Consider the following 16577-nt stretch of genomic DNA (forward strand, 5'->3'; position numbering starts at 1 on the left):
TATACTAAGGTGCAGGAAGAGCTTGGCATAGACTTCGTCGACGATCATATCAAGATATCCCATTATTACATTAGTGCTCAGTCATCTCTGTGTAGAGCTCTAATTTAAGATTGGTTCGAGTGCATCCAGGGTCCTTCGCTGCCATGGTTTCAGTATATTCGGACTACCCTTTCCATTCTTGGCAGACCCAGACTTTTTACGGATCCTACTCTTATCACGATGCACTCGGTCGGAGATCTGCCCCAAGTGCAGACATTCCACTCCGGGTGCGGAGAGTACACTCCAGTTGCGGAATGGAATCTCTGCACTCAGTGGGGGGGAGATTCCGCCCTGAGTGTGGAGATTTCGCCCAAGTGTGGACGTAAAGATACTACTCGTAACTTACCTTTGTGAATACCGAAAAATCATCAACTTGGGCTTTTGGTCTAAACTTAAACCAAAAGTCAAAGTTTACCTTTGTGAATCGGGCTCCTAGTGATCTGCACATTCGGGGGACTTCTACTTGAGTCATTCCTCCTCTCATGGAAGGTAAGAGCCAGAGATGGTTCATGAAAATTATCACTATTTGATTGGGAGCTTTAAGGAGAGGGTTTTTGAAGGGCTCTCATTCATAGTAAATGTTCTGCATCATAGGATCTGCACTGGTAGTCTTAAACGTAAAATACTCCAGCCAGCATGCGGGACCCAAACTATTCTTCAGTGTAGTATGAGTACAGCTGACGCTGGAGGTTGAGGCTTACTCTCAAATGTAGGATCACCTCTATTGTGCAAACAGTTAAGATGTCACTGATGTTTTCTTTGGAGAACAACTAATTTATAACATAAAGTCTATAGTGCAGCACGTAGCAGAACAAGCATTGGCAAATCCAACTTGTCTAGCCTTGACAGGCATGTGCAGTAGTTACTTTTTTTTATTTGTAATCATGTGCCAGAAAAATAAAAGGAAATAAGAAAATATGCCATCATCAAAATAAAACCACCTTATGCTTGCTATAAAAAATTTAGATTTATAAAAGATTCAGTGGTGTACCGCTGTAGTGCTGGTGATTTTGTAAACAATAGCCCTTCCAGGAGACAAGAATAAATCACAGTCTAACCAAGCATTCTCACTAGAGGGTGCTACAATATTAGAATGCTTCCTATACACTTAATAACAGCAACATAAAAAGCAGATGGAAAATAAAGTCCCAACAAACCAAGCAGTCGAAGAGCAAGCAAAATAAATGTCTTCTAATACATTTTAAAATAAATACAAAACCATAAAATGAACTAACTTGTCACTGAGTGGAAAGGGACTTTGTTGTGAGCAAACTTGGTGCAGTCAATCAAAGTGAAGGGCTGCCCTGTTGCCCCAGGCTCTACGCTGTGTTGGGCAGAAGCTAAATGGGAATGCCAGCTTTACCACCATAGATGAAGCCTGCTGACCAAAAACCCTTCTGTGACTTTCTATTATGTATTTTTATTTTGGAAAAACAACAGTCTGGAGAGACAGATAAAGCCTGCTCAAAGAGTAGAACCAAAATGTTTGACATGAGCAATAGCTAATGCTAAACCCTTGAAGAAGAGAGAAGAACAATACATGAAAATGGGGCCTTCTGGTTCAAGAGTGCATCAGGGTAAGAAAGACAGAGTGCGCCTTTAAAGAGTAAGGCAGACATCATGTTACTAGGTTACCGGTAACCATTCAGCATCAACCGAGACAGAGAGTTTACCTGTTGTCACAAGATGTGTGCTGCTTGAGGTGGTCCCAGATGTTGAAGAGGTGGTGATGGTCGTTACTGTAGAGTCGCTCCCTGTTAAAAACACATACATATCACTTGTGCAAGGACAGGTAGACTTCAACACTAATTACCTCTAACTGTAGCACTAGAATTGCTGACACAAATAGTAATCACCCCCCATGAGGTTGACATATATGTTTTGCCTCCCTTTGCTAACTTCTAAATGGTGACTCTAACCTGTGTGACCGGCACCTCTGAAGTGAAATGTCAATAAAGATTGAAATTGTGAATTTCCTAGGGATACGTAGACGGTTGACTGGTTATGACTCACGCCTCTAGGCACACACCTCTCCTGCTGCTCAAGTCCCTCCTTCATGTTCATGTCTCTGCCTGGAGAGGCGGCGGATCTGTGAGCCTGCTGAGGTGAGGCTGGCCTGGCCCCCTGGCTCTGCCGGCGGCCTCGCCTGACCCTGGAATTATGTGATTTTGCGTCCACTGCATTTTCTGCACAAATGGAGATCTGACACATTTGCAACTTAATTCATCATCTGCGGCATAATCTGCAGATTTTAAGAAAATAATGTTTCTATTTTACACATGAAAAGTTGCAAAAAGCGCAGCAAAACGTTGTCGCGCAGTGGAAGGCTCTCGGCAAAGGTTCACTGGTCCCCTTTCTGTTGCTTAATTGAGATATAAAACTGGTACTAATGAGGTGAAATCTGTGCTCAGACAGTGTTAAAAATGCAAATAATTTAGCGAACACTGACAAATCATTTGGGGCCAGATGTATCAAACATTTTTGCGATCGCTTCTTGGATTTGCGACTACATACCTAATACCGAATCGCAGAGGTATGTATGATTGTTTAGTGGCTGTGAATGCAGTCGCAAAACAATCGCAGGTCCCACGGACCACTGCCTACTCTTAGAACAATGAATAGAAAACTTTTCATAAATATTTTTTAAATGCATCAATTTTTCCTTTAAGGAAAATGGGCTGCATTTAAAAAATAAAAAAAAAGATTGCATTATTGAAAAGCAATCACAGACATGGTGGTCTGCAGAGCCCAGCAAGCCACCATCCCTGTGACTGTAGCCATTCGCAATGGCTCGCAAATTGCGACCTACCTCATGAATATTGTTGAGGTGGGTCCATTTGCAGGTCCTTGCGAATCGCAGTATGAAACTCCTGGAGTTTCATACATTCCAATAGTGATTACGTAATTGCGATTCGCAAAAGTTCGCAATTAGGTAATCGCTATTGGATAAAATGATACATCTGGCTCTTGGTCCTCCCATGCTGTATAATTCCAACGGCACATAGCAAGGGCAGTGTCCTTTTCACACGAAGACAGACAATAAAGGGACCTTTGCTGAACCAGCGTCCCTCACCTCCATTCACAGGGCAGGTCCAATGCTTTCAACTGAGACACGTGTCTGTGGGTCACCAAAGAGCGCCCCCTCCTGTCTCAGAGCGAGTTGTTTAATTCATTTTTTTATAGCGCAAACCTGGTCCAAGGGAATTAGTGCGTTTTACACCAGGCCCTGACATTTTACTTGTAAGCTAAACTTTACGCATTTTCTTTATTCAACCACAAGGATGTGAAATTATTTGCCCAGAATCCGGGGCTGTTGAGCTGTGGCCAGGATCTGATCTTGGTTCTCCAGCTGTGAAACCGGAAACTCCAACCTCTGGGTCACATCTATTCACTAATAACCAGTGTCTGCTGGAAGGCCGGTCCCAGCACACTCACTGGACATTCCCTTATACATCATAACCTCAATACATTCAACTGTATGTAATCGTGTGAATACAAGTAAAACGAAAAAGGGGAAACTATGTACTGGTGCCTTGGATTTAGGCAGTTAAATGGGTTACAGCTGTAGTTGGCTCTGTATCTGAAAGTATTCCCACCTAACAGTTGTCGCCCACAGAGTCACTGGAAACAGTCACCAGCCTTATGCATGCTCCTCATGGAAACAGTGCAACAACCCCACCAGGCAAGAACAGCAACGCCAGAATCATTCTGCGGTACCCCTGCCTGGCCATACTCTTGGCCATTTACAGCGTTACATCAAACACACTAAAGGTATGCTTGCAAATAGTTTAAAGCACTGACAATCACACTGGGGAGGACCCCAACCTGTCATTGTCTCCCACTATCTCACTCTAGACAGAAGTCCACCTTATGGACATCCTCCTGGGAATTTTCATTCCACACTGCCATGTGATGCCCCCTCCTGAAGAGAACACAAGCAACCCCAAACCGGTTTCAGCCTAGTCAGGCTTCATCAGGGAGACATAGCTTGGATCCTGTGAGCAAGGGACCCATGAGGAGATCTAAGGAGGTTGAAACTAGTGTTGGGGTGCTTGTGGTCCCCATCTTGAGGGCATGTAGCCTGAAAGCTTAGTCTGGACTTTTCATACTGGAGCAGGACCAAGACTGATATGCAGATCAGGTCTTGGTCTAGAGTGGCATAGTGAGCAAAAATAGTGATCTAAATGTGGCCCAAACAATTGACAGTGGCAGTGACAGTCTCATCCATCACTGGGTTCATTGTTCCATCTATTTTAAGGATATAAAAGACACATTCACAGTATGCCAGGCTCTGCAAAACCTCAGATTCCTCCTAACTTGGGAGAAATTATAGCTAATTCCATATTTGGACCAAGCATTTATAGGGGCCAAGTTCTGCACAGATCTAGGGATGGATTGTATCCTATCAGATGGAATACCCTCCCTTAATTCTCTGCTAATGCCAAGAAGCAGGTTACAGAGTCACGTATGCATAAAAGCATAAAAGCAACAAGAGTTGGGGTGCTCTGGCCGTGTCTCCGCCTCATACCACCATCTACCGTCTCATTGGAAATCCTGTATTGAGGAACCTGACATTTGTGATTTCTGTCTCTCAGAACATCAGAAGGGAATGGTCATGGTGGTTGGTGGACTCAAGCCTGATGAAAGATGATTTCCTGGACCCTCCTTTTCAGAAACGTTTAACCACAGACATCATACAAATGAGAAGGGAGGCCACCTCTGTGGTTCAAAGACAATGAATAAAGTTGGAGGCAAATCATTCATCCAATTAGAGAGTGATGTCTGCAATTTCCCAGGCTCTTATAGCATTCCCTCCTCTCTTGCGGGCCATGGATGTATTAGTTTGTTAAGACAACGATGGGACTTGCTTGGACATAAACTGACAAGGGAAAACACATTGCCAACCCCTATCAAAAATAGCATAAGTCTTGGGGCATCATTCAATCTCTTTTATTAGATATGATCCCTGACAGGTTTCAGAAACTTCCCTCATAGACTGTCTGAACTGAGTGCTTCCCTCCTCTTTGAACTTCCAGCTACATTTAGATCCATTTTGGTTCTTGAATCTCCAACTAGAGATTCCATGGATGGACCAATTTACATCCCAGTCAGGTATTCTTCTTCCTCAATTTTTCACCAGATGAACACATCCAATGGCGTGGAAGATAATGGACCTCTTCTTCAGGTGGCCCACAGTTCTCCTTAATGTATTTCATCTTATTCCCCTCCTCCAATGGGTGCTAAGGAAGATTCAGAAGTAGAGGGATCACATATTATAAATTCTAATTGTGCCATTCTTGCCAAGATACCACAGTTTTGTGTACTAAGCAGGTTGTTAGGCCCTCTACTGTGGCCAGATCGCCACTGAACTACAACTTTGAGAATCCATCTAACAGTTTGGAGCTCAAGTGATTCTGCCTTAAGCAAAAAGGTTGTTTCTAAGATGTAACAGCGGGAATAGAATAATGTTTCAGACCTTCTAGTTTATCTGGTTAGTTTCATCTAGTTGGACATTTTATATTCAGTAGTACTCCACAAACCTTTTTGGGTGCCCTTTCTTCTGTTCCGACTTTTCTGGGAAGCATTTGTAAAATATGTGTCGGCATCCTTCTTCAAAGTGCAATGGGCTGCCATTAGAGCAGTAAAAGTGCCTGATCAGGCTTTAGAAGAAATAGAAAGCTGTCACCTTCATATTTTCCAATGGCATAAACCAGCTCCTAGCTTCCCGTCTGAGATCTCCAGTAGGTCTCAAGAAAGCCTACAACAGTATCGCTTGGAATCCTTGGATTCACTGGCTTTTCATTTCCTCTCTGAATTCTTTTTACAGGCAGCAACTGTGGCTCTGTGTTTATGGGAATTGAAATCTTTAGCAACTGACAAATCAAACCTAATGGGTTTTCCATACACTGTAGTTTTAGGACCTGGCCAGGGTTCCATCTGATTTGTTCTCCTTTTCACTTGGATTAGGAGATAATGGTGCCTGTTTTTTTTCAGAAGGCAGCCTCTCACGAAGAGGCAAACTGGCCCACGCTAGACATAAGTCGAGCCTTATTGATTTATCTAGGGCACCCTCGTACAATCTGAAGTATTTTTATTTTTGATGTCCCTTATTGATTACTTGGGACAGGAAGTAAAGATTACAAACCTTCCATCTATCCCCTTAACCAGTGGGTGACAGTGAAGACTTTACAAGAGAAATGGGAGAAGGCATAACCGCTGGATCTGGTCCTGGACAGTTCGGTGTGTGTTCTAAGTCCTATTAGGGTGATCCAACCTGCCCAGTGTGTCCGAAATGTGTCATTAATTGACACATAAAGTAGAACCTAATATTCTACATCGTGCTACGTCTACCAGCCCAACTTGTAATAAATGAAAACATTTGCCATTATTTGTGCTATAATTCATTGAGAGCCCTAATGCTGTTATGCTGAAAATAATATCACTTAGCCAGTGTGCTTTAAAAGGTTAGTTTTCCACAAATAGGCCAGATACATGACTGCTGAGCACAAGTAATTTTGACCTGGCTTTAATGATGTCAACCCCCCGCATGGCATGTCAGCCCACTTCCGAGGCTTGAGTCTATTGCGCCCCAGATGGGCTTCCTTTGCCAGCGGTCCATCATAGTCAGTATGAGGCCCTTTAGGGCACTCAATACATGACTTTACTGTCATAGGTGGCTCCAACAAACCTAAAGGTACCTCCATTTTTATAATAAACTTTGCTGCAGTTTCAAAAGAGCAGTTTTTAAAGGAAACCTTAGTCTCTGCTGTCTGGTGTTCAAGTTCTTCTATCTTTTCTATGGGATGAATGCCCTGCGGGCACAATGTTATGGACAGCCTTGCTCCACATGCCCCAGTGGACTTTCAGTGCTGGAGCGGATAGATGGAGAGGCAGCTGGAACCATGGGTAGGAGATCCAGGGTGAAGCAGCCATCTTGTACAGCCCGAGCAGCCATCTTGTACAGCCCAAGAAGCCATCTTGTACAGCCCGAGCAGCCATCTTGTACAGCCCAAGTAGCCATGTTGAATTTCCCATGCTCCCTATGACACCTATAGCCACTCCTGAACTGTAAGCTAACATCACTGTGCATGCTGAGGCTTGTAGATAAAATACTGAAATGATAAATCTGAAATTACAAATCCCAAAATGGAAAGTTTTTTTAGCTGAAAAATTAAGGCTGTGTTTCTGAGTCATGCATAACAGATTGCCTCTTACCATTTGTCTCTTTCATTTTCTGATACAAAATTACTGACACGAAACAAGTGGGAAATAGAAACACAGTTGGTACATCAAAAATAATTTAAAAGAAAACATTGGTTATTTGCTTCCGATCACAGACCATACAATGTATGCTCTCTACCGACTCAGTGGAATGCGACTAAAAAATGAACCAGTATTCCTAAAAGGTTCTAAAACAGCTTTCTGCACAAGAAGTTGTGTTTTGAACATTACACCATCTAGGAAAGTACTAGGGCAGACATCATGTTACTTTGTTACCAAGAAACCAATCAGCAGAAATCTAGACACAAAGGTTACCTGTTGTCTCAAGAGTTGTGATGTATGTGGTGTTCTCAGCTATTGTGGGTGCAGGGCTTGTGACGAGGGGCGTTGTTGTAGTGCTGCTTGAGGTGGTCCCAGGTGTCTCAGATGCAGAGGTTGTAGTGGGCGATGTTGTAGTGCTGCTTGATGTGGCCCCAGGTGTCTCAGATGCAGAGGTTGTAGTGGGCGATGTTGTAGTGCTGCTTGAGGTGGTCCCAGGTGTCTCGGATGCAGGGCTTGTAGTGGGCGATGTTGTAGTGCTGCTTGATGTGGCCCCAGGTGTCTCAGATGCAGAGGTTGTAGTGGGCGATGTTGTAGTGCTGCTTGATGTGGCCCCAGGTGTCTCAGATGCAGAGGTTGTAGTGGGCGATGTTGTAGTGCTGCTTGAGGTGGTCCCAGGTGTCTCAGATGCAGAGGTTGTAGTGGGCGATGTTGTAGTGCTGCTTGAGGTGGTCCCAGGTGTCTCAGATGCAGAGGTTGTAGTGGGCGATGGTGTAAGGCTGCTTGATGTGGCCCCAGGTGTCTCAGATGCAGAGGTTGTAGTGGGCGATGTTGTAGTGCTGCTTGAGGTGGTCCCAGGTGTCTCGGATGCAGGGCTTGTAGTGGGCGATGGTGTAGTGCTGCTTGAGGTGGTCCCAGGTGTCTCGGATGCAGGGCTTGTAGTGGGCGATGTTGTAGTGCTGCTTGATGTGGCCCCAGGTGTCTCAGATGCAGAGGTTGTAGTGGGCGATGTTGTAGTGCTGCTTGATGTGGTCCCAGGTGTCTCAGATGCAGAGGTTGTAGTGGGCGTTGTTGTAGTGCTGCTTGAGGTGGTCCCAGGTGTCTCAGATGCAGAGGTTGTAGTGGGCGATGTTGTAGTGCTGCTTGATGTGGCCCCAGGTGTCTCAGATGCAGAGGTTGTAGTGGGCGATGTTGTAGTGCTGCTTGATGTGGCCCCAGGTGTCTCAGATGCAGAGGTTGTAGTGGGCGATGTTGTAGTGCTGCTTGAGGTGGTCCCAGGTGTCTCAGATGCAGAGGTTGTAGTGGGCGATGTTGTAGTGCTGCTTGATGTGGCCCCAGGTGTCTCAGATGCAGAGGTTGTAGTGGGCGATGGTGTAAGGCTGCTTGATGTGGCCCCAGGTGTCTCAGATGCAGAGGTTGTAGTGGGCGATGTTGTAGTGCTGCTTGAGGTGGTCCCAGGTGTCTCGGATGCAGGGCTTGTAGTGGGCGATGGTGTAGTGCTGCTTGAGGTGGTCCCAGGTGTCTCGGATGCAGGGCTTGTAGTGGGCGATGTTGTAGTGCTGCTTGATTTGGCCCCAGGTGTCTCAGATGCAGAGGTTGTAGTGGGCGATGTTGTAGTGCTGCTTGATGTGGCCCCAGGTGTCTCAGATGCAGAGGTTGTAGTGGGCGATGTTGTAGTGCTGCTTGAGGTGGTCCCAGGTGTCTCAGATGCAGAGGTTGTAGTGGGCGATGTTGTAGTGCTGCTTGATGTGGCCCCAGGTGTCTCAGATGCAGAGGTTGTAGTGGGCGATGTTGTAGTGCTGCTTGATGTGGCCCCAGGTGTCTCAGATGCAGAGGTTGTAGTGGGCGATGTTGTAGTGCTGCTTGAGGTGGTCCCAGGTGTCTCGGATGCAGGGCTTGTAGTGGGCGATGTTGTAGTGCTGCTTGAGGTGGTCCCAGGTGTCTCGGATGCAGGGCTTGTAGTGGGCGATGGTGTAGTGCTGCTTGATGTGGCCCCAGGTGTCTCAGATGCAGAGGTTGTAGTGGGCGATGTTGTAGTGCTGCTTGAGGTGGTCCCAGGTGTCTCGGATGCAGGGCTTGTAGTGGGCAATGGTGTAGTGCTGCTTGATGTGGCCCCAGGTGTCTCAGATGCAGAGGTTGTAGTGGGCGATGTTGTAGTGCTGCTTGAGGTGGTCCCAGGTGTCTCAGATGCAGAGGTTGTAGTGGGCGATGTTGTAGTGCTGCTTGAGGTGGTCCCAGGTGTCTCAGATGCAGAGGTTGTAGTGGGCGATGGTGTAAGGCTGCTTGATGTGGCCCCAGGTGTCTCAGATGCAGAGGTTGTAGTGGGCGATGTTGTAGTGCTGCTTGAGGTGGTCCCAGGTGTCTCGGATGCAGGGCTTGTAGTGGGCGATGGTGTGGTGCTGCTTGAGGTGGTCCCAGGTGTCTCGGATGCAGGGCTTGTAGTGGGCGATGTTGTAGTGCTGCTTGATGTGGCCCCAGGTGTCTCAGATGCAGAGGTTGTAGTGGGCGATGTTGTAGTGCTGCTTGATGTGGCCCCAGGTGTCTCAGATGCAGAGGTTGTAGTGGGCGATGTTGTAGTGCTGCTTGAGGTGGTCCCAGGTGTCTCGGATGCAGGGCTTGTAGTGGGCGATGTTGTAGTGCTGCTTGAGGTGGTCCCAGGTGTCTCGGATGCAGGGCTTGTAGTGGGCGATGGTGTAGTGCTGCTTGATGTGGCCCCAGGTGTCTCAGATGCAGAGGTTGTAGTGGGCGATGTTGTAGTGCTGCTTGAGGTGGTCCCAGGTGTCTCGGATGCAGGGCTTGTAGTGGGCGATGGTGTAGTGCTGCTTGATGTGGCCCCAGGTGTCTCAGATGCAGAGGTTGTAGTGGGCGATGTTGTAGTGCTGCTTGAGGTGGTCCCAGGTGTCTCGGATGCAGGGCTTGTAGTGGGCGATGGTGTAGTGCTGCTTGAGGTGGTCCCAGGTGTCTCGGATGCAGGGCTTGTAGTGGGCGATGTTGTAGTGCTGCTTGATGTGGCCCCAGGTGTCTCAGATGCAGAGGTTGTAGTGGGCGATGTTGTAGTGCTGCTTGATGTGGCCCCAGGTGTCTCAGATGCAGAGGTTGTAGTGGGCGATGTTGTAGTGCTGCTTGAGGTGGTCCCAGGTGTCTCGGATGCAGGGCTTGTAGTGGGCGATGTTGTAGTGCTGCTTGAGGTGGTCCCAGGTGTCTCGGATGCAGGGCTTGTAGTGGGCGATGGTGTAGTGCTGCTTGATGTGGCCCCAGGTGTCTCAGATGCAGAGGTTGTAGTGGGCGATGTTGTAGTGCTGCTTGAGGTGGTCCCAGGTGTCTCAGATGCAGAGGTTGTAGTGGGCGATGTTGTAGTGCTGCTTGAGGTGGTCCCAGGTGTCTCGGATGCAGGGCTTGTAGTGGGCAATGGTGTAGTGCTGCTTGATGTGGCCCCAGGTGTCTCAGATGCAGAGGTTGTAGTGGGCGATGTTGTAGTGCTGCTTGAGGTGGCCCCAGGTGTCTCAGATGCAGAGGTTGTAGTGGGCGATGTTGTAGTGCTGCTTGAGGTGGTCCCAGGTGTCTCGGATGCAGAGGTTGTAGTGGGCGATGTTGTAGTGCTGCTTGAGGTGGTCCCAGGTGTCTCGGATGCAGGGCTTGTAGTGGGCGATGGTGTAAGGCTGCTTCCTGTTCAACGCACAGACATACAATGTCAGTGACGAGGGAGCAGACAGGCTTCAACACTATCCACCCCTATGTGTAACATTTGGATTTCTTTTTTTAAAACTTGTCATTAAGTAGAAGGGTCATTGGATACAAATAACGCTTAGTTACCTGTGTATTAATACAAAAGACTGGATGAATTACTTTAGAAATACAAATGCAAAAAGAAAAAGCTGGAGAAAATATACAGTCCCTTCCAATGCCCAATTTACAACTACAATTTCATTATAAGGTCACATTTAAAACAGATTATCCAGTGCATAAACCTAAAGCCTTCAAAATACAACAGCTAGACTGTTGCTTCGGGCACAAAACTGTTTGTTTAGAGACAATTCTGGCCACAAATAGGCTCTCCAATACCTTCACCTGTTGTAACTTTGCAAACCATTGAGCGAAGGAGAGTACAACCCTAAAGTTCCAGTCTTGCAATGCTAATGATTTAGTGATCAGCAGGGCAAAAAATACAAACTGTTGCTGCTGGTGCAGGGATTCTACAGGTACAGCAGGACTGTGCTTTGGGATGATAGGAGGTCAGGGAATGAGGGCCTCATTTACAAGAACCTGATGCAGCAGCATCGATGTTTCAGATCCTTGGGCTTCCCTAGGATCCCCTAACACCGACATGGATGCTCTGTATTTACAATACTGAGCTCCATGGCGTACGTTTTCACAGATGCGTCAGAAATTTGGATGCATCTGTTGGTGCTAAACGCATTAAATGCTGGGGTAGCATCCAAATCACCAATGTGATTTTCAAAATGTCCTTTAGTTCTGTGTCCTTGGGAGAACCCTAAAGCCTGTGGTTCAAAACGCATTGACAGAGATCCAGGGGGAGCTTTAAAGGACATTTTGGACACACAGGTAATCAGGAACATTGAAAGAAGTGCATCCCTGTGAAGTACTACATTGGACATTGGCAACCTCTGGTTTCATTTTATTCATAGGGGCACCAAAAAAGGACCCTTGTGTAATTTACATAAGCCCCTTATTGTTGCTTTTTTTAAATGTTCAGAGCGAGGACACATGTGGATGTGTATTTGTTCTATACATCTATAATCTTCATCCCAGTATGTTTATGTAATGTATGTTTAGGTATGTGTATAGGGCTCCTAAAGAAAAGACAATGTCAATGTAATGTCCAGCTTTATTTGTTCTGTTTTCCCCTGTACAGCAATGTGTATAAAAACATAGCTGAAAAAATAGCATAAAAAACTATGTAGCAAATAAATAGTGATCACATCCATTAATTGAGGTGTTCACGTTCACAAATTCGAATTTTCTTAAAGTATGGTCAGCACTTGCACTCTTTTTGAGGTTCATACTTTTAGAAAGTTGGCATTTCCCTACCTTTACCCCTTTGTGCCTGCAGCCTGTCTTGGGGCTTGCGAATGGGTCTAGCTGACAGTTAGACTTTGTGAATTCCTCCCAGACACTCACACAGTAGAGGGATTAGGTGAGCTTCCAAGGGCATACCGCTGGCAGTATGGGGCTGCGGAGCTGAGCACAGTCCGACTTACACCTGAATAGGCTGTGCTCAGTCTTCACACAAATGGCCTAATCACCCTTTATTGCCACTGCAGCCAGCTTGGAGCCAGCGTAGGAGAGTCAGGAAATTCTTTGCACTTCAAAGAGCCTTTTCAGAAGCTTGTCCCAACTTCCAGAAGAAGGGCACCAGGGTATAAAAATAGGACCTTCAGACCCACTCTTCAGTTCACTATTGGACCTTTGGAATGGCTTTCAGAGGACTGCCTGCTGTGCGACCTGCTGTGCACACTACCTGGAAGGACTGCTCTGCCTCCCGAAGCCTGCCTTGAACCTACACAGGCCATCCCTGCTGCTGAACCCTGCATCTTCACCTGCACCCACGACTACTAGAAGTGACTTCAAGAGTTAGTTTGCTGGTCTCCTGCTCAGAGCCACATGGACAGAAAAGGCTCCCACCATCTTGAATCCACATACGGATCCAGCCTGAATGAGTCTTGAACCCCCAGGAGGTGTTCGATCAGGCCTGTACACTCGGTTCTGGTGCTAAATGTACTCAGATGGGCAATTTACAAAACTGAGAACTTAGACAATATTTGGCCAAAAAGTGCTCTGAAAACCAGGAGGAGACTGGGACCAACCGGCTTACTGATCCGCCTGAGGTGCTTTACATGTCAGATTGACTTTGTGGCTTCTCTCACAATGTCCTTCTCTGCAGCGTGATACAAGGTGTATGTGACCTCGCAGAATTGTCTTAGGCTACGGTTCCCTTCCTTGTACCAATGGAGATTTTTAACTTCCATTTTGGTGACTAGGTTCGAATGTAGAAATCTCAATTGTGGCTTTCACTCAAGTCCATCGGGCAATGAAGCTCCCTTCTTGGGCACCTCTTGTAGCCTTGCCCTGCTGAACTTTACCTTCTCAGATATTTTTCTTTAAGAAGATAAGCGCTGACAGGGTCCGGTCCATTTCTGGTGTCTGAACTGAGCTCCATCACAATCAGCCTTAACTTACCACTTTGACCCTATCCTGCGTGACTAGATGTCCGCTGTTGGTGCTTTTATCTTGTAGACACTATTTTTCACTTAAAATGTTTTAAATTATAACTCTGGTTCCATCTTATTGGAGTTTTTGCTGTTTTGGTGTCAAATATTGTGCTAATATTTAGTCTATATTTCTAAATTGGTTTGCCATTTTTCTTGTGTTGTGTTTTCACTTTAGTACTGTTTTTGTATGGCATAAATACTTTACACATTGCCTTTAAGTTAAGCCTGGGTGCTTTCTGTGCCAAGCTGCACACGGTCAAGGCAAGGTTAATTTAGTGCCTTTGTGTGGTTCACCCTACAAGGATATGTGGCTGTCAAGCAACTACACAATTTCTCACAATTTGAAAACAGTTTTTTGCACAAGTTGTGTTTTGATGATTACACTCTTTAGGATGGTACTAGGACAGACATCATTTTACTATGTTAGCAAGAAACCATTCAGTAGAAACTGAGACACAAAGTGTACCTGTTGTTATAAGATATGCGCTGCTTGAGGTGGTCTCAGGTGTTAAGTTTTCAAAGCTTGTGGTGGTTGTTGTTGTAGGCTCGATTTCTGTTAAAAGCAGATACATACAATGTCAGTGACGAGAGGGCAGACAGGCTTGAACACTCCCTACCTCTCCATTAACATTAGAATTAGTGATATAAATAATAACCCTTCATAAGGTAGACAAATGCATTGCCTCCTCATACTAACTACTAAGCGGCGAGTCTAACCTGTGTGACAAGCATCTCTAAAGTAAAATGTCAATAAAGTTTTAAATCTTGTATGTCCTGAGAATGCTTAGACATTTGACTCTATTTATAACTCACTCCTGTAAGCATATACCTCCCCTCTTACTTACCATCTTTCTTTCATTTTATGTCTTCACCTGGAGACGGTGCAGATATGCGAGTCTGCTGAGGTGAGGCAGAATGTGTCCCTCTCTTCTCTGCCTGCAGCCTCGATTTACCCATGAGCAACACCACTGGAATTATATGAGTTTGCATCCACTGCATTTTCTGCCTAAATGTGGATTTGTCACATTTGCCACTTAATCCGTCATCTGCTGTATAACCTGCAGACTTTAAGAAAAAGATGTTTCTACCTTCAACCTATCAAAAGTTACTAAAAGTGAAGCAAAACATTGCTGCATAGTGGCAGGCCCTCGGCAAAGGTTCATTCGTCATCTTTCTGTTGCTTATTGCTGAATTGGGATATAAGATGGGTACTTATGAGGTGAAGCCTTTACTCAGACAGTGTAAACATGTAAAAATGAAAAATTATTGAAGTATAACAAGACTAATTTATGTCATGTTATGCTGCATAATTTGCCTCCTCTTGCTGCACAACTTAGTTAACCCTGACACATAATTTGTTCCTCTCATGCTGCATAATTTTAATGGCCCTCTAGGAAAGGGCAGAGTCTTTTTCATATGAAGACAGAGAGTAAAGGAACCTATGCTCATCAAGCATTCCTCACCATTTATTAACAGGGCAGGTCAGTGCTTTCAATTGAGGCCTGTGCCTGTGGGCCACAAAAGAGCCTCCCTCTTTTCTCAGGGTGTGTTTCTTAATTATTTTTTTACAGTGCAAACTTGGCCCAAAGGAATTACAGCACTTTACACAAGACCTTAACATTTTAAGTGAAAGCAAATATTACACATTTTTAATTCAGTCCCAAGGATGTCAAATGTTTTGCCCAGAGCTACAGGCTGTTGAGCTGTGGTCAGGATCTGATCTTGGTTCCCATGCTATAAAGTTGGCAACTCTAACCTCTAGGTCCCATCCCTTCACTAATAAACATGTGTTCCATCACAAAGAAGCTCAACATTGTCTTACACACAAAACATCAATAGTTCAAACTGTACAAAATTGTGTGAATAAAAGAAACCTTGTTCCAGTACTTCGGACTGAGACAATTAAATGGGTTACAGCTGTAGCTGGCACTGTGGGGGTCATTCTGACCCCGGCGGGCGTCGGGCGCTGCCCGCTGGGCGGAGACCTCCAAAAGACCGCACCGCGGTCAAATGACTGCGGCGGTCATTCTGACTTTCCCGCTGGGCGGGGGGGCGACCGCCAAAAGGCCGCCCGCCCGCCCAGCGGGAAAGCCCCAGCAACGATGAAGTCGCACCCGTCGCGATTTTCAGTGTCTGCTAGGCGGACACTGAAAATCATTATGGGGCCCTGTTAGGGGGCCCCTGCACTGCCCATGCCTGTGGCATGGGCAGTGCAGGGGCCCCCAGGGGCCCCACGACACCCGTTCCCGCCATCCTGTTCCTGCCGGTTTTTACCGCCAGGACCAGGATGGCGGGAAAGGGTCGGAATCCCCATGGCGGTGCTGCGAGCAGCGCCGCCATGGAGGATTCTTTGGGGCAGGGGTAAACCGACGGGAAACCGCTGGTTGCCCTTTTCTGATCGCGGCGGTCAGAAAGCACCGCCAGCCTGTTGGCGGTGCTTCCACAGCACTCTGCCCTGGCGGTTTTCAACCGCCAGGGTCAGAATGACCGCCTGTATCCGGAAGCATTCCCACTTAACAGTTGTCGCCCACAGTGCCACTCTAAACAGACACCTGTCTTATGCAAATCAGTACTGACCCTGCTTCTCATGGGAACAGTGCAACAACACTGCCAGGCAGGCACAACAAACCCAGAATGATTTTGAGCAAGCAAGAGACCCATACTCTGGGCCACTTAAATTGTTATATCAAACACACAAAAGGTGATGGGAGGAATGAGTGCAAATAGTTTAAAGCACTGGCAGTCACACCGGGGAGGATCCTGATTTATCATTTTCTCCCACTAGACAGACTCCCACCTTATGAAGATCAGTACTGACCCTCACCTTCCTAGGAAATGCTCATCCCACACTGCCATGTGATGCCTCCTCCTGACACGAGCACAAACAAAAGCAACCCCTTACGGGTTTCAGCCTTGTCAGACTTCATCAGCAAGATTCAGCTTGAATCCTGTGGGAAAGTGAGCAAGGGACCCATGCCTAGGGATACCCATGGCCTCTCAGTGCGTTGCAACAAAAACAACCAAAGGTGGTGGGAGGAATGCATGCAA

At 46.3% G+C, this 16577-nt stretch overlaps 1 protein-coding gene across 1 annotated transcript in view; it reads right to left on the reverse strand.

The window, feature by feature from the left end:
* LOC138283042 (uromodulin-like) overlaps nucleotides 1-16577 on the reverse strand; it is a 147989-nt gene that overhangs the window by 99461 nt on the left and 31951 nt on the right. The window contains exons 2-3 of the mRNA XM_069221176.1: nucleotides 13996-14082; nucleotides 1713-1793 (exon numbers count right to left, since the gene is read on the reverse strand). Of these exons, the coding sequence (XP_069077277.1) occupies nucleotides 1713-1793; nucleotides 13996-14082 (168 nt within the window). The remainder of the gene's footprint in view (nucleotides 1-1712; nucleotides 1794-13995; nucleotides 14083-16577) is intronic.

This window comes from Pleurodeles waltl, chromosome 2_2 (assembly GCF_031143425.1).
Source record: "Pleurodeles waltl isolate 20211129_DDA chromosome 2_2, aPleWal1.hap1.20221129, whole genome shotgun sequence".
Lineage (NCBI taxonomy): Eukaryota > Metazoa > Chordata > Amphibia > Caudata > Salamandridae > Pleurodeles > Pleurodeles waltl.